At 42.7% G+C, this 21,508-nt stretch overlaps 1 protein-coding gene across 7 annotated transcripts; it reads right to left on the bottom strand.

Annotated features, from left to right (window-relative positions):
- Positions 1–1,290: 1,290 nt before the first annotated feature.
- On the bottom strand, positions 1,291–19,574 carry PTGER4 (prostaglandin E receptor 4). 7 transcript variants are annotated; one of them, XR_006606600.1, is made up of 6 exons: positions 18,992–19,130; positions 17,606–18,527; positions 14,274–14,347; positions 12,330–12,558; positions 9,574–9,697; positions 7,899–7,981 (listed from the first exon to the last, which is right to left on the bottom strand). XR_006606600.1 is itself a non-coding variant. In XM_013051634.2 (3 exons), exons 2-3 carry the CDS (start codon positions 18,482–18,484, stop codon positions 2,355–2,357), a joined length of 987 nt encoding a protein of 328 aa, XP_012907088.1. In that variant the 5' UTR covers positions 18,485–18,527; positions 18,992–19,130; the 3' UTR covers positions 1,291–2,354. The 7 variants fall into 7 exon arrangements, 3 of the variants coding, with proteins under 3 accessions (XP_012907088.1, XP_004738025.1, XP_044935438.1); XR_006606599.1 differs by lacking the exon at positions 14,274–14,347; XR_006606598.1 differs by lacking the exons at positions 9,574–9,697; positions 14,274–14,347 and having other exon boundaries at positions 7,874–7,981.
- Positions 19,575–21,508: the final 1,934 nt, after the last annotated feature.

Here is a 21,508-nt window from a genome sequence, read left to right as displayed (position 1 = left end):
AGGTAAAGGTCAAGGCTCATTTAAAAAATTATTTATTTATAATCTCTACAACTGACATGGGGCTCAAGCTCATGACTCCAAGATCAAGAGTTGCGTGCTTTACTGACTGATTCAGTCTGGTGCCCTGAGGTAATTTTTTTTTTTTTAATGTCCAATTATTCAAGTACTGTTTATTGAAAAAACTTTCCTGTGGTATACCTTGAAATCTTGAAAATCAGTTTACTGTGTCTTTGCAGGCTTGAGTTGTGTATTCTGCTACACTGATCTATATGTTTATTCTTACGCCAATTTCACACTGTCTTAGTTACTGTGGCTTCAAAATTGTAGTCTTAAAAATCAGTGTGGTTTTTCTAATTTTATCCCCCCACCAATTGTGGAGCTAATCTAGTCTTTGCTCTTTCTTTTTTTAAAAAAAATTTATTTTGTTTGTTTCTTTGCCCTTTTAGAATTTTTAGAATTTTAGAATCAACTTGTCTCTATCTACAAGTCTGCTGGGATTTTGATTTCTACAAATCAGTTTGGGAAAAATTAATAACTATATCACATATTTGAATTCATGATCTTGGTATAACTGTCATTGTTTTAGGTATTTCATTTCTCTTAGTTATGCTTCTTGGTTTTCTGTGAATAGGTCTTGCCCATATGTTTGTTGTTTATCCTTAAATATTCCATATTTTTTTATGCTTTTATAGGGAATGTTTTTAAAATTTTATTTTCTAATTTGATACTATTACATAGAAATACAATAAATTTTTTTGTGTATTGAGCTTGTAACCTACCACCTTGATACTTCATTTATTATTTGAATTAGCTTTTTGTAGATTCCTTACAATATTCTATCTATAATCACAAGTCTCTGTGCATAAAGACAGTGTTTCTTCCTTTTCATACTGCATGACTTTTATTTCCATCTCTCGCCTTATTGCACAGGCTAGAACCTCCAGGACAATGTTAAATAGAAGCGGTGAGAATGGACGTTCTTGCCTCATTATAATCTTTTGGTCTTTCATCATTAAGTATGATGGCACCTGTAGTTTTTTTTATCCATGTCCTTTATTAAATTGAGGAATTCCCTGGGCAGTTACATTTTGTTAAATGTAAATAAAAATGTATTTTCTGCATCTCTCAAAAGATCTTATAATTTTTCTTTTATCCTGTTAATATGATGAATTACATTTATTTTTCAAATGCCAAATCAGCTGCATTCTTAGATAAACCCTAAAGATCCTTTTAGATCTTTTTAAATTAATTTCATAATATTTTATTAAGGATCTTTATGTCTATGTTCATGAAGAATATCAGTCTGTAATTCTCTTGTAGTTGTCGAATCAGGATAATGCTGAGTTCATTTGTAAAAATATTGAGTATTTCTACCTACTCTTTTCTCAAAGAGTTTCTGTAGATTTGGTGTTTCTTTCAGTAGTGCTTAATAGAGGTAACAAGTGAAGTCACCTAGGCCTAGTGCTTTCTTTTGGGGAGGGTTTTAATTATAAGTTCAGTTTTAAAATAGCCACATTGTAGGTCTTGTCAGTTATGTCACATTGAGTAATAGTATGGTTTGATTAAATCAGGATTCAAAAAAAGTCCATTTTATCTGTTTATATGTCTCTTCATTTTTTATTTTTTAAAAAGATTTTATTTATTTATTTGAGAGAGAGAGAGAACACAGGAGTGGAGTTGGGGGTCAGGGGGTAGAGGGGTAAAGGGAGTGGGAGAAGTGGACTCCTCGATGATCAAGGAGCCCAACATGGGGATGGATTCTAGGACCCTGAGTTCATGACCTGAGCTGAAGGCAAAAGCTTAACTGACAGCCACCCAGGCGCCCCATGAATTTGATTTCTTATAGATGGATATGATTTAGCTCTCTAACATTCCCCCCAACATATTATTTATTCACCACTTCTGTCTCCATTGCCATAAAACTGATTATCATTTTGGCTTCAATCTATATTAATTATTTAATAAGATATGTAATTATCACACATAGTTAATCTGACCTAGGATATTATCAGTTTCCCTTTTTTTGTACTTTGTTGTGTACGCAATCGATAATTACTTCTGTTGTTTTTCTGTAATTCTCCATATATATATTACTAGTTTTTCCCTTCACTGCCTAATAGAAATGTAATACTACTCTCAGTATTGCCAGATGTTAGCTAATCTGTTAAATTTTTTTTTTTTAACCTTGGAGAGATCCTAGAGCCCCTCTCCTGCCTCATTCTAGATGCACGCACTCCTGGCCTGCTACAGGACTGTTGCCTTGAGCTCTTTCATCATTGTTCTCCGAATTCTCTTTGCTTCTCCCTTGCATGGAATCTTGTTTCACCCCTTCTCCAAAAAAAAAATTGACCTAATTATTCAGATTTTGTGTGTGGACTTGCCAAGGTTAAACGTTTTCTGGACATAGGAATGTTTGGCGGACTCTTCTGTTGGCTCCCATGCTGTGGAATGCGGTGGGTGACCTAGAAAGGTAAAGATAGGGTAATGAATGAACGGTAAAGACATTGATTTGATATGAGAATCAGAGGCCCAACCATCTTTTCTTTCTTTTTTTCCCAAAGTGCTTCCAGCCTGCAGCTAAAGCCCCAGGTGTGCCCCAGGACAGCTTCATGCTAAACAGCAGGATGAAATGTGCTCTTTTGTTATGAGTCTCTTTCTCTCTGGTTCCATTTCTTGTGTATCTGGAGAGCCACCTTGCGATCATACTTGCAGCGTCTGAGACTCAGGTTTGGAGGTGCTGGGAAGGGCATGTGGTGGGGAAGGCCGTGGAAGTGAACACACTTTATGGTATATTTTGTTCTGAAGTGATCACAAGGACAGGTTCACTGCTGTCTGGAAGGAAAGCAATGCTGCTAAAACTTTCATAAGTTGAAATGGTGTGAAGTGAAGAAGCAATGACCATTAATTTGTATGGAAAAATTCTTGAGCTTTCTCAAACCCCAAAATAACCTTAGACTTTTTTGATATCCTAGGACACATTTTGCCAACAAGTGCACAGAAGAGCTCCAGATAGAGCACAGGCACTCACAGACACAGTTCAAGCCCTGGCAGCTTGGTACCAGGAGGCTGAGCATCAGTTTGGGGCAGGAAATTGGGGGGCCTCTGTCGCCGCTCAGGGTTGCGCTGCCTCTGGAATGGCTCGATGCGAAACCAACACTGAATGCTAGTTTTGCTTTTCACCTTTTTTGCTAAAAGCAAAAGTCTTCCTTGGATTTCTTTGGGTGAGAGAAACCATACTAATGTAGGTCTTTTGTTAAGGGCGAAGTGGTGTAATGCAAACCTTGGGAAAGTGGGAAATGCCTGTAGCTTAGGAAAAATGACTGTCTCGTGTCATGTGGCTATTTCTGCATTAATATTTAAGGCCAAAGGCATAGCTAACAGTAAATACTACTGTACCTTGGTTTTCCCATGGGCCACGGGACCCATGGGACCCTTGTGTTTGTGACCCCAATAAGAAACCATGGAGAGGGTCCTTTGGGAAAGAACTTTTGTATTCCATGGTCTTCTCATCAAAGTACCACTTAATAGCTGTACCAGTCTCACCAACTTTCCTCACACACTCGACGTGTTGGTTAGATTATCTTAAAGATGAGGAGATGGAGTTAAGATGATATATCTGTCCACTATATCCTGTTGGGACCATGAAGAGTTTAATACAAGCCAGTCAGACAATCAGAATTTTCTTGCATAGAAAGTTTGAAGCTCTAAATGTTCAGGAACAAGTTTCCCACTAGAAACTATCTTCATATCACATAGCTGCTAAGTTTTATAAATAAATGTGGAATGGATGATGGACAACGCTGAAGTTTTTCTTCCTCGACTCTTCCTTTAATAAGCCAGACGTAACAGTCAAAAGACATTGTCATGGACTGAATTGTATCTCCTTGAAATTCAGATGATGAAGCTCTCTCCCTGATCCCATGTAGCTGTATTTGGAGGTAGGGCCTTCAAGCAGATAATTCAGAAGGGTGGGCCCTAACCGAGTATGAGTAGTGTCCTTATAAGAAAAGAGACATCAAGGAAGCAGGTGTTCAGAGAGAAGGCCATATGACAGCATAGCAAGAAAATGGCCATCTCAAGGCGAAGAGAGAGGCCTTAGGATAAGCCGAGCCTGCTAGTACCTTGACCTTGGGCCTTCAGCCTCCAGACTGTGAGAAAATAAGTTTCTGCTTGAGGCCATGTGGTTGTGGTATTTTGTTATGGTAGCCCTAGCAAACTAATATGGACATAGAAGCCAATTTAAAAATGTACAAAGGATTCAAATAGACATTTCTCTAGAGAAGATAGAAAAAAGGCCAGTAAGCATGTGCAAAGGTTCTCAACACCATCAGTCACTAGGGGAATGAAAATCAAAATCACATATCCATTAGGATGGCTAGAGCCAAAAAAGACAGTAAATACTAATGAGGAAAAAAATGTATCGATGAGGATACAGAGAAATTGAGCCTCTTCTACATTGCTGGTGGGAATATAAAATGGTACAAGCACTTGGGAAAAGTTTGGCAGTTCCTCAAAAAACTAAACATATAGTTAACATATGACCCAGCAATTTTATTCCCAGCATATAGAGAATTGAAAACATGTTCACATAAAAACTTGTATACAAATGCTACTATCAGAAATACAGAATTTTAAAAAAGGAAATACAGAAGTATTACACAGCCATAAAAGGGAAATGAAGTACTGATTTGTGCTACAACATGGACGAACCTTGGAAATATGCTAAGTGACAAAAGCCTGATATTGAAGGCCACATATTGTGTGACTCCATTTATGTCCAAAATAGAATCCATAGATAAAGTAGTTCACAGGTGCTAAGGAGAGAGGAGAATGGGGGGGGGGTGCCTGCAGGTGGGCATGTGGTTTCTTTTAGGGATGGTATGTCCAGGGATCAGCAGTGATGGTTGTATTCTGAGAACATACTGAAATATGGGGCAAACTTTATAATATGTGGATTTTATTTTAATTAAAAAAAAGAATAAACCAGAATCCATATTCTGGATGGTGAACCTCTGAAGTAAAGTGTGAGTGAGATTATGCTTTGAGTATTAGTAATGCTAATTTGTGAATGAGGCTTTGTTTTTCCTCCATAAACACAGCTGATATATAGTATGGGTGGTATATTATATGTATTTCATTTATATACAAATCTAAAGATTGTCTCATTGTCCATATACATGGGAGAAGAATGAAAGCCTCTCTCACAGGTAAAATATTCTCTGAAAACATTGTTTTTTAGGTTTCGGTTAGAATGGGGAAAGAGAACATCTCAGGCTTGGGCCAGAAGTTCTTTCTCTAAGCTTCCCTGAATCAGCTGAGAATCACTGTGCCTTTGGGTCTGTGAAGATGCGAGTCCTGACATCATCCAAAAATATCTTTAAAAACTTGCAAATGGCAAGTCACAACCTCACTTCTGGAAATTACTCTGAGTGTGTCCTTATACTGGTACCATGCGTCAGCTAGGGGCTTTTCAGAAATGTGCACACCCCAGTCCTACAGATAGTGTTCTCACAAGCTCTTCAGAGGACTGTGCATAATCAAGTTTGAAAAGCACTGATTCGGAGAATTTACAAGTCGGGAGGGCCACAAGCTTAGGCTGATTTTTTTTTTTTTTTAAGATTTTTTTTATTTATTTGACAGAGAGAGATCACAAGTAGGCAGAGAGGCAGGCAGAGAGAGAGGAGGAAGCAGGCTCCCTGCTGAGCAGAGCGCCCAATGTGGGACTCAATCCCAGGACCCTGAGATCATGACCTGAGCCGAAGGCAGCGGCTTAACCCACTGAGCGACCCAGGCGCCCTGATTTTTTGGTAATAAATATTTGGGTTCTCCACACAGAGTTCTCCATAAGTTAGGCCTAATACAGTCTCCCCTATACTCTCCTCCGCCCATATGTGATTTTAAGCCCACTTTACACTGAGATCTTGGTTTCTAAATATCATTCTCTATTAAGTGGATCCAAGGCTTTGTACTGTTGTAACTTTTTTTCTAAATTTGACATGACTTCAAAATAAAATAATTAAAAAATTCCAATTTAAAAGGATGTAGACGATGACCTGAAACAAACAAAAATCACACAAGTTTTCCAAAACTGAGGATATGGAACTCAGACTGAGTGCATTTATTTATTATCATTTCCAAAATAATTTCAGTTGGTACAACTGCTTCTTAAAACCATATCTCTACCAGGCTCAGAATTTAATTACAACCAAGCAATTCACAAAAACACTTTAAGCAACAAAACATGCTTAGTATTTCCTTGAGAAAGGTCCTCCAAACGTGTATAGCATCGCTGGGTATTACAGAGAACCGCTAGAACTGTGTCCCAGTTCTGCACTCCTCATGTTGTTAAACTCTTAAAGTTTCCGGGATACTTCCACATCTCAAAATAAAAGCTTTCATGGGGCAGTCTGCCTTCCTCTTAAATTTTAAAGGGTACTCTAGATCATTCCTTACGAAAGGAAAACTATGAACACTTTAAGAGGGAAAACAAGTTGCTTAGACTCCTTTTATATTTTACATTTCAATTATGGGTTCTTTATTCAGACCTTTGAAAATCTGTTATATTTTAAAAAGTATCAGTGGGGACAACAGTAGAAAATATTTACCAGCAGGTTAGCTTCTTCCGAACTCACAGTTTTCTGGATAAATACATGTAGCATCACTAAAAATTTTTCACTATGTATTACACATAGGTTGGAAAGAACTTTAATATTCTGGACTATAACATTCATGTCTTAAAATAGTATCTTGCTTTATTCCTTTTATAATACTAAACTCTTTTAAAAATTTATATCTTATTTTATAGCTATGAATCTCACTGTGTATTTTCTACACCTTGGCCTGAATTTGTTTATGAAAAAAAATCTAACATCTGCAACTTCAGCTGGTTATACTGGGAAGGGGCGGGGGAGGTTACCATAATTTTATTATACCTTGTATTAACAATAAACCTTCTCACAGAGAAGAAAATAGTTTAAATACCTTAAATCATATTTACAACAATAAAATTCACATTTCATGCTTTAGTGAGACACTTAAATCACAAGATAGTCCTTATAGTTTATTGGAATAGAGCCCTTCAGTACCTGGCCTTCTGCTGTATGCCAGATACAAAGCTCTGGATGTTACGAAAATAGCAAAACTTACGCCATCTTCCTATCAAGTAGAAAAACTGAGGGTAGATCTTCCCAGCCATCAAGTGGTGACAGAAATCCTGTGTCATAGTGAAGTGAAAAGCAATGTGCTTCCAACCACGGGTTCCCTATGAATCCACTTATTGTCTGGAAAGTGCTAAAGAGCCCAGATGTTCTTTAATACACTTCCTTCATGTGTCTATTGCACAGGATTTTATATGCTTCCAGAAATAGTGCTGTATTTCTTTCCTTAGCTACTATATACATTTTTCTGATAAGTTCAGTGTTTCGTTGGGAAACGGGACTTGCAGAGAGTTCCCTTTGGGGGCAGGCCCAGACCTGCTGCTCCCATTAACCTCATCCACCAGTAATACACTCTCTGAATCCTGCCCCTGGGAGGAGTCCGAGGTCTCTGATATTCGCAAAGTCCTCAGGGAGGTGGTGTCTGCTTGGGCCGGGCCCACTCCAGGTACACCCGGAAGCAGATTCCTGCCTCCAAGACCATTTTCGCTGAGGTCTGGCATGTATAGGAGGGTCTGAGATGTGCTGCTGATCTCCTTCAGCTCTCGGGAGAGGAAGGAGCGGGAGTGGCCAGACATGGCGGAAGATGTCCTTCTGCTGTCTGAGCAGTGCTGTCCCGAATGATCTCTGCGGGACCCACCAATGCGGCAGAAGAGGCATTTGATCTTCTCTATTGCTTTGCTGAGCACTGTCTTCCGCAGAAGGATGTAGATCCAGGGGTCCAGGATGGGGTTCACAGCAGCAATTCGGATGGCCTGCAAGTCTGGGTTTTTGCTGATTTCTCGCACCAAACGTGGCTGATACAACTGGTTGATGAACACCCGTACCTGCATAAATTAGATGCTCATGTTTAGGTGCTGTCACTCATCAGCTGGGGAAATATTTGCATCAGTGTCTAACGTACTAATATCAGCTAGCAGCTCTCCTTTCTATTAATAAGTGCCAAGAAAGAGCAGCTTACATGGTAAGCCTCAGAAAAACCGGTAGTTGTGCAATCGCATTTGTTTTGAGTTAGTGTGACTTCAATATTTCTGTAACTATCTTATGACTATCTTCCCTTGATCAAAGAAGGTATACAAAAATGCAATGTATTTACAGGCAACACATGTGTCCTCAAGAAACATTTTATTAACTTGCTTTCTGTGAGTGCTTTTAAGTTTTTGCCATTCAAATGCAATATCTTTTTCCCTCCATACCCACTGATTTTCCTTATTCCAGTTGCCTTTTCATTTTTTTTATTTTATTAATTTTTTTAAAAATATTTTATTTATTTGCCAGAGAGAGAGCGGTTACAAGGAGGGGGAGTGGCAGGCAGAGGGAGAAGCAGACTCCCTGCTGAGCAGGAAATCCAATGCAGGACTCCACCCCAGAACCCTGGGATCATGACCTGAGCTGAAGCCAGATGCTTAACTGACTGAGCCACTTAGACACCCCTCCTGTTGCCTTTTTATATATGTAAATGAAGCTGATTTTGTAAGGTAACTAACCATCCAATCATCACAGAAAAGTCCAGAGATTCCTTTATTATAGAGTCTAGTAAGAATACACTGGAAACTTTTAAACCACTATCTGAATCTCATATCATCCAGAATGACCAGAGAGTAGTTTCTGTTTTCTCTTTAGAGTCTGATCATACTAATTCTCTGTGTTACCAACTCTTCCTTCAAACACCTTTTCCAATTTTTTCCCTCCCACTGCATTTCTCGCCTGGATGATTGCCTCAGCCACCCAAGTGGCTTTCCTACCTCCAATCCCTCTCCTCTCCAATTCATCCTCCAAACTGCCACCAGAGGATTCTGTCTAGAAAGCAGATCTAACTGTGTTGCTCAATTGCAAAACCTTCAGTGGCTCCCTGCTGCTTGTAAACTATAGTTTTGTTCAGCAACTGCCACTCTGTGCATCTTAACTGGAACTCCTGTCGGAATCAGTCCCTTCTGGGGTGCCTAGGTGGCTCAGTCGGTTACTGAGCCACAGTCGGTTACTCAGACAGTAAAACTCAGTCGGTTAAGCGACTGCCTTCAGCTCAGGTCATGATCTCCCCCAGTCCTGGGATCAAGCCCCACATTAGGAAGCCTGCTTCTTCCTCTCCCTCTGCCTGCTGCTCCCCCTGCTTGTGCTCCCTCTCTCAAATAAAGACAATCTAAAAAAAAAAAAAAAAATCCGTCCCTCCTTTGTGTCTGTCTAGCATTTGAGGCAGTAAATAGCCAAGTGCTGAAAGCAGCTGTGCACAGACCAGTCAGGAAGAAAACTGGTTCTACCACAGTTTGAACTGTTTTACGGCAAAATGCACGTCTGCAGCCCGCGACAGGACAGGTACGCATGAATGACAGGAGCATAAGGAGACCCTGACAACCTGTTTAATATTTTGGAGTCTTATTTTTGACAGTTCACAAGTTTTGCACTTACTATAATCACTTACTCATATATTCTTTCATGCATTTAATCATTTAAGAGTAGGCAGCTATAGTGTGTTAGGCGTTGCGTAAGTCTGGCCACAAAAAGTTGCATTAAATACCACAAACTTCTTGAAGGCAGAGAATAATCTACAATGCAGAAGACAGGAAGGAAAACCAGCTGTGACTGCAGAGTGATTAAATGAAATGGGAGAAGAACATAGGGGAGCACGACTAATCCAGATTGGGGGCAGGAAGGTGTCAGAGGAGGCTTCTGGAGGCTCCTGCCAGAGGAGGGAGCTTGCCTGGGGTTTTTGATGGATGTGGGGGAGTTTGCTAAATTTAGAAGGAAGGACATAGCATTTCAAATAGAGGTAATTCCATGTGTAAAGTCATAGAAGAATGAAATAATACGCCAGCTTCTGGGAACGTCAAATGATTTCCTTCTGAAAAGAGCATGGATTTATGTAAACTTAAGGATGACTACATTTTATTCCTTAGAGGAAAAAGCACTTGCCGAATGTACACTCTTAAATTTACTCTTAGAGTATTGTTGTCTAAATCGTCCTTCTAATTCCACTAGGATCTTTTATGTAAAAATCTCACTTCACATAAAGAGTAGTTTTAAGATAACTGACCTCTGTCTTGAGCAATTGTTTAATAATTATTACTTGCCTTTAGTAATTATTTTAACTTGGGGAGAAGGAAGAGGGTAGTCCCAGTCAAGGATGCATTAAAAACCACAAAAAGGGAGAAAGAACTCCTGAAAGCAGAGCTGGAGCCATTTAACTAGGGGCAAATACCTCTAATGAGAGTTGAGGACAATGCTGCTTTACCATACCATATAATAATTAATGTTCATGGTGCATTAATCACCATGAATGAAAGAGAAGGGATATTTTAGAAAGATTTATAACAGTGTAGATACAATAAGTTCAAAATGCTGAAAGAAACAAGTGACATTAATCTGCAAAACTGAACTCATGAGAAACTTGTCTAGATGAAGCTAGATCAGTGAGGTGTAACCATATGTCAATTTCTTCTTTAGCGGGAATTCAGAACTTGATCAGTTACAGGTCCACAGTCCTTTTCTAAGAAATTCGTTTTTTATTTGCAGTTATTTTATTGTTATTCTTTCTCTTTTTTTTTCTTTTCTTTCTTTCTTTCTTTCTTTTTTTTTTTTTTGATTGCAAAACCTGACCTAAACTTATTTTGGCAGTAAAAGCTGAACTGAACTAGACCATGGGGGTATTTATACTTTATTTATTCTACTGAGTATAAGTATTCCTGTGTTTTGCCTCAGAGGTATTGTCCCAACTACATATTAAACAGTACATTAATTAACTGGTTTTCTAAAAGCCAAGAAATTCTGAATTCTAAAACACATCTGGCCCTAAATATTTTAGATAAGGGATTATGGTCCTGTAAATTTCATAGAATAAAACAAAATGGCCAAATGGCTCTCAATAGCATAAAATTAATACCTTGGTCTTTGGAAGATAACTAAATAAAAAGTGAACTAGAATAAACAGAAGTATATGATGTCTTAATAGACTTTCGGAAACCTGCTTGCACAAGCGATACAAGTCAAAGCAGGATTGATTGTCTATCTTTATAAACTAGTGAAACAAAGCATTTTTGTTTTGTTTCTTCTTACCATAAACTTTATTGAGGCAATGAGCTGCGTTTGGGCACTTAGAGATGCCTTTTCTCAGATGAAGTGTTACCAAGACCTGAAGGTTCTGAGGAACTTATCAAGCCACCCAGTCAATGGCTAATTCTGGTCTGGGCCCCAGCGTCTCCCAGTGAATTCCATGTTGCTTTTTCTGTTCTACAGGCTGGCTGACTTTCTGTTTAAGAATTATTTCCTGACAATGGAATCATTGGTACAAAAAGCATGAGGTTTATATATTACTCGTATCACCTACTATGTTCCTAAGGGTCAAAGAAATAATGGACTCAAATTTGTTAGTATCAGACCTTCCCAGTGCACAGCCTTTAGGAAAAAACCGCAGGACGGGTCTGTGAGAACTTGAGACTTGCAGCCTCTAGGTGGCGCTGTTGCTCCACCTGGGAGTTTTTGCACTACAGGTTCTCTCTAAATAAAAGTTTTCACAGCACTCTCTAAGACCCTTTTCCAGAATAGAATCTTGGTTAACTCTGAACTTTACATTTCTGAGATTTCTAGCATTGAAATCTTTTGTTGCTGGTTGCCTCTCCCACCACTACCTCAAAGGAAACAGGGTGAGTATGGCAAGGAGAAAAAATTTTGAAAGGTTGAAATGGATATAAAAGGAATGAAATTTGTAGCTATTTACAGGAATGTATTAGGAGTTAGCATTTTATTTTAGAATTTCTACGATGTTTTAGAAAAGCCAGAGAGTTGTAAAAAATTAATAATTGGGATTTTGTAATCCAAGGTGATGAGAAACATCACAGCAATCTGTGTTTCCCTTCATCCAAAGCTGTATTTTATTTGACTAGTGTCTAAGGGAACGAAGGAAGCCCTACTTTAGTTCCATGGCCGGGTGGGGGGTGGGGGGTTGGGAGTGGGAGGTGGGAGGTGGGAGGGGGGTGGGGGGTGGAGGGGGAGGGTTGCGGCGGTTGTGCAAGCTTACAATATAATATAAGCCACTGAGCCTGGTTATTTAATTTCATTTTAGGAAAGGAGAGCCCACAGGATAGCAATAAAGACCAGCATGAAAAGTAACATTTCAGGTTCAGATCAAAACATTCTTAAAATGTGTTCAAACCATTAAAAAAAAAAAAAATCAAGACGAACCAGTTTTCCTTTGTAGCATGTTCTCATTGGAGATTGACTTGAGGTGGAGAAAAAGACAAACATGAACAAAAGCTCCATGTTCTCCATAGGGTTTGAAAAAGTCTAGCAATCTCTGTCTCACTTTAAAGGCTACTCTCCCCAAAGCAGGGGAAACTCCAGATTAAGATGGGAATATCCATAGCAGTAGTTCAATGTCATGTGGGGAGGTGAAAGTGCTTGTCTGGAATTCCTGTCAAAATAAACAGTTTTCAGTGTTGGAAGAGTGTGCTCCTGATAAAACAGAACCTCTGCATGGGCTGGCGGGGGGGTTGGGTTAGAGACACCTTAAAACAGTTCACTGGATACAAACAACATGTATACTTCTTGCAATTTTAAAAGTGAATCTCTTTTTTAGGAGCCGCAGATTTGTGCGTGTGCTTTATCTTTAATATTGGCAGACACTACAATATTCTGAAGTGCTTGAAGATGACCAGAAATTAGGACTCAGGAGCACTGGAACATAACTTGGAGAAAACACGATAAACCCAAAACAAGGTGTGAGGACAAGAGAGCTGTGTGTTGCAGAGGCACAGGCACACGCTCTGAATCAGATTAACCTCTGTTCAAATCCTGGCCCCGTTCCTTCTAATAATGAATGTGCAGGTGATGACAGGGCTTCGTACAATGCCTGGCACATAACGTACATGTCTGGTGTCCTTGCTTTCTTGGGAGCCCATGCATGTAAGTTTGGCTACTGTGGAATACAGGAATAATTTCAAAACCACAGTTTAGAAGTAACTTTGGGGTATAGTTAAAGGATTTGGTATCAAAAACATGTCCTTCCTATGTAAGAAAAACCTGTTAGCAGGGAATGTCTAATTGAAGAATGTTGAAATTTTGATGAGACTGATTTAGTCATTGACTGTCAAAGTACAAATGCTTTCTAATAAATGACAAGATCCTAGAGCAGGGTTTGTGTGTGCTGTGTGTTCTGTTCCAAGAACATAAATGGAATTATCTGTGTGTGCTCAGTTATCTAACTGCCCTGTGAAGAATCCAAAATTGACACAGCTGTTACTAGAAATTCTTACCACTTTTTTTTTTTTTAAGTGACAAAAAATATTTAAGTAAAGGATAGTGGAAAGAATTCTTACCTGAGTGTCAGTGTAAGGAAGCTCCGTTCCCCTTCCCTCTGGGTCACTAATGAGCCATTTATTGTAGGCAAATTAATTTCTATAGGTCAGTCTCTACACTGAAAATACATTTCTGAAGTCACTTTTTTTGTTGTTGTTTGTTTGTTTTGTTTTTTTCTATTCAAGCTTTCAGTATTCTAATGGGCGATTACAAGAACCACTTTGTGTCTTGGGGGGAAAAATCTTAGCAGATATTCATAAAAACTGAGCTTTGACAGGTCAGCAAAGTGTGGTAAAAATCCAGGAGACTGGGACCCCCCTGCCCCCAACAGCTCCTCAGCAAGTTGCAGAAGGATAGAAATTATTCAGTGCCCTTGAGAAGACTGAGGAGCAGAGTGCAAATCCTGGCTAGACTTGCTTTCTGCACTATTGGGACGAGATGCTGGATGTGGGAATCTCTTCTTTCCATGGGCTACTCTGCAGTGTCCAGCGTTCTACCATCAACTTGGTCCGCAATTCCAGGGTTATGACTAAAAGACTGCTTTCAGGAACGGCTGTGTTTTTAACTTAGCCAAATTTATTTGAAAAATAATCAAATGGTTCAGGTTCTACTGTAAGAGTATTTGAATTCATGGCATTCCTCTTACTCCTTTAACTGTGATTTGTACTTCCTCCCAAATCCCATCAGCTGTCCGGGGACTCTGGTTTGCTTTCAGTAAAGTCTATCTATTCCCACCGTTTCCTCTGCTCTAATAAATCTTCCTTGATAGAATGCTGGTGAAGGCTTTATAGAGACATCGGGCGTATAGGAAACAACCAAATTAACACTCACAAGAAGCTATTTTCCTAAAGATCAGTGTTTTCCTTGTCCAAAGCAGAAGGCGAACCAAACTGGCCATTCTACCCCTAAAAGAGATGAATCCTTGTCACTTAGAGTAAGAAGAAAGAAAATAAGAGAAGGAAGTAAGTGGTAAATACGGCCTCGGCCTGCCTATGCAAGGGGGAATATGCTTTTCAAATCCTACGGCATTAACTGTTTAGTGCTGGGGCAAAAGATTTGATTTTAATTGTTAGCTCAACATTAGTGACTACAGAATTGGGCACCAGAAGTTGATCTAGCTACAGTATTTAACATTGGGACCATAGGAGGCTGTTGTCTTGTTTGCATATTTCAGAAGAAGTCAGTCCCTTTTATTTATCTTAAGTGTAGACTCATTTCTTCACCTTTTTTTTTGTTTAAAAAAAACAGAGACTGGTTTTAAATGGAAGAATAGGCAAAATGACAAGAACCACCTTCCCACCAAATCTTGTCATGTAACGTTCCTTGTTGAATGTACTTATAACACCTTCTCTGTTCATTGATTATGACTCATTTTAGAAAATTTCTCAAGTTTAGCACAGTTTCTTTTATCTACGATTAAGCTCCCAATCTTTCTCAAATTTCCATTCCAAGCTCTGTTTAAAAGACATGTGTTTTGGATAACAAATTAAAATTTACTTTTTCCTATGTAACTCAGTATCAGGTGCCCTCTAAGAGCCACTGTAATTTTTTTCCCCCTTGTGTCCAAAAGACAAAATTTGGCTGCTTATTAAACCTCAAACACTGTGTCAAGCTTTCTGAAACTTCAAGTAAGATCTGTTTGCTCTCTTAGCCTTTCCAAAGCGTTTTAACTGTTTTTGAAGGGTTTGATATTCCTCAAATAGGATTAGCAACCAACTTGCTTTGATAAAGGTAAAAAGGGTGCTTCATTACTTTCCTTGGAACTGAAGATAGGTCTGATGGCTTTACAAGTCAGAGTTCAGAAACTTTAAACTTCAGTTGCGATCTGAATATGAGAAACATGAAAATACAAGAAAGCTGTAAAAGTAAGCCAAGGAAGACTAGTTATGGGTAAATTCCCCTTTTAACTCTTTCAGTAACAGGAGAACTATGGGTGGGATAATGACTTCCTTGCTTATCATTAACTTATAACTAAACTGATTCTGAAATTAGACTTTTGTAGCCAGAACTAAAGGCTAAACCCCAAAGTTACGGTTCCTTGATTCCTTATTACTTACAAAGACTTGTAAGTACTTCACTGTATGACTACTTCTTAGCTGAGCCAGTTTCAATTTACAGAGTAAAACTACGTAGTATCTCCTGAACTACTGACTTTATATAATAGTGGATAGTATGTGTTGGTTAAAATGTGGCTAATTTGCAGACTACAAGTATACCTCCTATAGTTTCTTGCCTCTAGCTTCTCAAATAACATCAAAGGCTTTGTGATAAATGGCCCCTGTACCAAAGGGGCAGGTCCACTTCAGCCCATAAAATGAATGAAGTTTTTTATGCCTCTTTGGATGTTTTAAGAAAACAATTCACCTGTCCCTGTGCAGTCATCAACAGCTTCATATGCTTACCTTCAGATTTTACAAGTATGTGCATGTTGCTAAACTAGCTCTGTTTTCTCAGTTAAAGTGGATATTCTTCTGTATATAACAGCCCCTCACTTTGTCATTTATTGTACTGTAAAACATTAGGCAGCAGCCAGAGAAAGGAGCCTTAGCGGGAACAGGGTTGTTTCTTCCAAAATCTCACTGTATTCTGAGTTGCCATTACAGACAGTAAAATATATTTATGTGGCTCAAGTGTGACTTAACTTGGTAAATTATACTGCACCCTGGAACGGTTTAAAAGCCCTTCTGGCCCATCATATATATTTCTGTTTTTTACAAATTGTCAAGAAGCTACTGTGTGCTGGCTCTCAGCCACATCTAAGTTCCTTTTGTTTACACTCACTTTTATCAGAGATATAATATTTTGATATGAAAGATCCCTGGACTGTATTAAGAGAAAGAAAGGAAGAATAGCTCATTAAATTTATTTTCTCTTGTTCCCAATCAGCAGAAGAAAGAAAAGTTCTCTCTTTTTGAGTTGGTAGTTTAGAATTTTTAGAAATGGAGTGTTTGAGAGATTGAAAAACCCAGAACTTGTTGCTTTCAAGAGAAACTCTAGGAAGGTGTTATGCACATGAGCCTATCGGTTGCTGGTGCACTCTGGTTTAAGGACAGGCTGAGAAGAGAACTTAGGTGCATTTTCAACCTTTCTGTTAATAACATTTTGAAAGCTAACCCAAAGGCAATTTTAAAGAAGGCAGTGTCCCAAAAGTGAACTGTGCCAAAACTCAAATGCACACACTGTACGAAGGCCAAACTTAGAAATGTTCTAGGAGTGAGACATGATGTAATATTATGTGAACAGGGTTTGGAGTCAGGTGGGTCTGAGGTTCATCACAAGCTGCAGGGTTTTGGCTTGGCAATAATTAGATCACCACCTCTAAAGCTTCCTTTCTTTAGGATGGCACTGTACTTCTCACAGTTATTGAGAAGGCAAATTCAATAACCCCTTTACATCAGCCTGCCCTTCACAGGCTTGAGAATCCTGGCTTTCCTGGTCCCAAGAAAGAATGAAAGAACCTGACTCTGGGACATGCCCTAGTAGGAACTGGGACCCACACGTGCAATGCATAGCATGGTAAAGGCAGGAAGTCCAGCCTGACGATAGTTCTGCTAGATTATTTTAAGCAAGTCACGCCCTGTATCATGTGAGGGCGTCGGACTAGACCAAAACACATCCAGTCTCTCTAGCTCTAAACTTCTACATACTCTACCAAAATAAACAAACAAACCAAAAGAAAAAACTTAATGCATAAATCACAGCACCAAAACCCCATTGCCCTAAGGAATGGTGTATAACAAAGAGATCACCACCCCCGAGGTTTCGGGCTTCTGTGGTTCACAGTGGAGGACCTAAGTCACACTACAGCGGTTTCCCCTCCGCATCTGACAGTGTCAGGTGTTCCCGGAAGGCTCAAGGCCAATGTCAGGCAGCGAAGGGTAGGGGCTGTCCCGGGAGAGAGAGGAAACCAGGCTTTCGGAGAAAGAAACTGGGGGGCCTAGGAGAAAAGCACCTGCTACATCTCACTGGGGATGCGGTCAACGAGGAGGTTGGGCCTGCGCTGTGAGAAGTCCAGCGCCGAAACTCCAGGCCCGACCTGGAGGCACTGTCAAGGCACAAAGAGGGAAAAGAGGAAGCGGCAGACAGAGGAGGGAAGCGGCAGACAGAGGAGGGAGGTGGATGCGGGGCAAGGACCCCTGAGGGCCCCATTCCCAGCCACTCACCACGAGCGGGATGGAGCAGATGAGCACCACCAAGGAGGTGGCGATGAGTAAGATGACCATCTGGATCTCGGCGCCCGCTATGCCGCGGAAACTCCGGCGGCGGCGAAAGTCGCTGAGGCGCGGCAGGGCGGGGGAGGCGGCGGCCGCGCTGCTCCGGCAGGGGGCCCAGGGCACCGCGAGCGGGCCCGCCGTGTGGTGCTGCTCGGTGCCCAGCGACGTGCGGCGCATGAACTGGCGGTGCATGCGGAGCAGCGCACCGCACACCAGCACGTTGCAGAGCACGGTGGCGAGGATGAGGAAGGAGCTGAAGCCGGCGTACATGTAGGAGAAGGCGGCGTGCGCCGTCACGTTGGTGGTCCAGTCAATGAAGCACCAGGTGTCCGGGTACTGCAGCCGCGAGCTGCCCAGGCCCATGTTGGGCAGCGCGCAGAAGAGCACGTTGGACGCATAGACCGCGACGAGCGTGAGGCCGGCCAGCCGCTTGTCCACGTAGTGGCTGTAGAAGTAGGCGTGGTTGATGGCCAGGTAGCGCTCGATACTCATGGCACAGATGATGCTGAGGCCGGACAGGCTGAAGAAGAGCAGGATGAAGGTGCTGTACTCGCAGAGCGCTTCGCCTCCGGGCCACTGGCCCTTCATGTACGTGGCGATGGTCACCGGACTCACCAGCAACGTGCCCAGCAGGTCGGTGACGGCCAGCCCGCATACCAGCGTATAGAAGGTCGTCTCCTTCTGCTCCTTGCGCGACTTGCACAGCACCACGATCGCCACCAGGTTGCCCACCACTCCGAAGATGAACATCACCGCCGGGATGGTCACCGGGCTGTTCGGACGGTCGGGGGTCGAGGAGGCGGACGCATTGACCCCAGGCGTGGACATGATGCTGGCCGTCGGTACGCAGCCTTGGAGTTCGAGGCTGGGTCTGGGGATGGCAGGAAAGACAAAGGCGCGGTGAGCAGAAATTACCCCTTGCCGGGTGTCAGACCCAGGCCCAGGAAACACTGTGCTGATGAGACAGGACGAACGACTGGACCCTGCACGGTGGACTGTAGCCACTTACCAACTTCGGTCACCGAAATCTCAAGGCTCCGGACACGTCCTGCCAGAAGCACCACTCTACTGCCATAATATTTGTCGGTTGATACTGCCAATCTCTCCTCCTCCCCCAGCCCAACTCTCTCCACCGCCAAGATGAACAAGACCTATCTCTAGGGATAAGTGAGTGGTTCGCGCTTATTCCCGACAGATTCTGAGTCAATAAAATCCTCACTGAAAACAAGTTACGGAAGGCAATTTGGAAAGCGCGCTAGCTCCTCCCGGGCCCGGCTGGAGGAGCGCCCGCCCACCGCTCCCGGCCTAGTGCCCCCAACCCCTAGTCCGTCTCACCTGTGGTAGCCGCGGCGGTGGCAGCAGCTAGGACCCCAGGGTCAAGGCTCAGAAATCCACGACACGCCTCTAACCTGCCCTCAGTCTCGCCTGCTCAGTGTGGAGCTTGCCAAGCCTTTGTCTTTGAGAAGAGCCGGGTCCCGGTGGCTGCCAATTTTCCGGAACTGGGGTCAGAATGGCAAGCTTTCAAAAACTTGGGAGAACCAGAAGGGTCGCGGGATGGGTCAACGCAATCTGATCTTGGATTTCTTTCTTCCTTTCTTCTTCTTTCTTCCGTACCTTCAAAGACGGGACCAAACTTCGAGGAGCCCGCCGGTCCGGTCCCCCGGCTGACAGGGCGCAGGTGGGGCCGCGCGCGCAGGTGGCACGGAGCCTCGGTCCCGGATTCGGACCACCCTCCTCCTCAACCCTGGGCAGCACGGGCGGCTATCGGGGCTGGCGGCTGCCACTGAAGCTGCTTCCGACGCCCCGGGGGCGGCTTGACGTCCACTTGGCCTGAGGCTCTGACCTGGGATCTTTCATCTTCTTCCTCTTGGCTGCGGGGTTGCGAGCTCCGCTCTCGCCCTTCCAGCCTCTGTACAAACTTTTCTTCTGCTCCAAGTTTCCCTGGCGGAGGCGGGGACACGCAGAGCGCGGCCCGGGCGCCCATTGGCCGGCCGGGGAGAGGGCGGGGCGTGTTCTCCGTCGCCAGCGCCGCGGGGCAGCGCGCGGGGCTGGGAGGCGGGGCTCCGAGCCGCGCGCGAGGGCCCGCTCCCCGCGGCTGCCCGCAGCTTGCCCCGCCTCGTCCGGGCCGGGGTCGCGAAGACGGGGCCGCGGGTCTCAGGCTAGTGTGCAGAGTGCTGCCGCGGGCGGGGGCCCCGGGAGTCCCTGGTGCTCTCCCAGAACCCTCTGAACCAGACTCGGCTTGCAGAGGGGACTAACTCTGAAGCCAGCATCTCTTCTCCCCCACTGCCTCCCGCTCCGAGTCAGCTATTTCTCGCACCTCTGCACGTGGACCTCCACACCTGGGTGCTGGGAAGGGAGGTCGACAGCTTTAGAACGCCACCTTAGAGCGGCCCATCGGTGTGTGTGCGCGCGCGCGCGGTCCCGGGGGGGTAGGGCGGAGAGGAGCGGTGCGTGCGCGCGCGTGGCCCGGGGTTCCAAGTCGGGAAAGAGCGCGCACGCGACCGGGGGCGTGGATGGGCTGTCGCGTGCCACGCTTGGGCGGGGGAAACAACGGAGAATCTGTCCTCCAAAAGTAATTACAGTCGGTCCAGGAAAGTAGTTGGTTGGCAGTGCCCAGGCTGTGCGCATCGCTCTGTCGGGCATCCCCGGGTTTAAAAAAAAAAAAAAAATAGCGCCCGAGAGACGGGACCGCCGCCTCTCCCGAAACTGGTGGCGGAGCCCTGCGGCTGTGGAGACGGGTGACCCGCAGGTACCACGTGGGACAGTTAGGGTGGGAGGGCTGTGTAACCGCGGAGCTCTTTCTCCTCCTCCCGGGAACTACTCCCAGTAAGAACGGCCTTCTGAGCTTCGAGCCTTGGCCGTGTTGTATTCACGTTGGGTACTTTCACCACGAAGCCTTTGAACCGCTGGCAGATGGGTGCGATGGGGATTTGAAAGTTTTTCCAGGGAAGGAATTCAACAGTCATTGTCTCCATGATTAACTCTTGGAACCGCCCAATAGCTCTACCTTTTTTCTTTAAATAACAGATTTACTTATTTGGTGGTGGGAACAGTGTTTTTGTAACAAACTCATTGTTCACTTCTTTGTACTCTGGTTCCTAAAATCAGGACTGAAAACAGAAAAGAAACGATTGCAAAACTCCATGGTGTAATTATAACTGCTTCGCCGGTTTTGTTTTGTTTTGTTTTGTTTTTGAACAAAATTAAGAGATTCTGTGGGCCTTTTAAATTCCTAGAAAAATCTGTTTCTAAGTACCGGATACATGCATTTTAACATACTACATTTCCTCATAGATTAAGCAACTAACTCGATTCTTTTATGTGATAAGCAGGTATTCATTCCTTAACTGTTATGTCATAAACAAACAGACCCTCTAAGAATTGACCTGGTTCTCCTTTTACTGTCAAATGGCACTGTGGAAAAAAAAAAAAAAGAGCAATGGGAGAACCAGAAAGGGCATTCCAGACTTCACCTCAGCACAGGACATGAAATACCTGGAATTACTCTTAAAGATACTACATGGATATATTAATATAACATTGTTCTATTGTTTATGCTATTTCCTCATGAATATCGGAGATTTGGAAGGAATCTATAAAAATAATTGCCCGCAGTTGGTCAGTTGCTCAGTCTTAATCAGCATAATAGCCATTTATGTTTGTCTATGTTTTCTGTGAGTAGTAAACTCTAAGGTTGTGTCAGCCTTGAAAACAAGATAACACTAGAAAAAGGAACCCGCACATTCTACCCCCATTCTTCCCTAATCTGTTGCATCATTATCACCCTGTCAGGTGGCTATCAGTAAATATAGGAAGGAGAGGTGGGAAGTTCTACTTATACTCATGCTAATA

The sequence above is a fragment of the Mustela putorius genome, unplaced genomic scaffold (assembly GCF_011764305.1).
Source record: "Mustela putorius furo isolate JIRA1106 unplaced genomic scaffold, ASM1176430v1.1 tig00000407_pilon_pilon_pilon, whole genome shotgun sequence".
In the NCBI taxonomy this organism is placed as follows: domain Eukaryota; kingdom Metazoa; phylum Chordata; class Mammalia; order Carnivora; family Mustelidae; genus Mustela; species Mustela putorius.
Note: the sequence above shows the minus strand (reverse complement) of the source record. Positions and strands in the feature narration are given on the sequence as shown.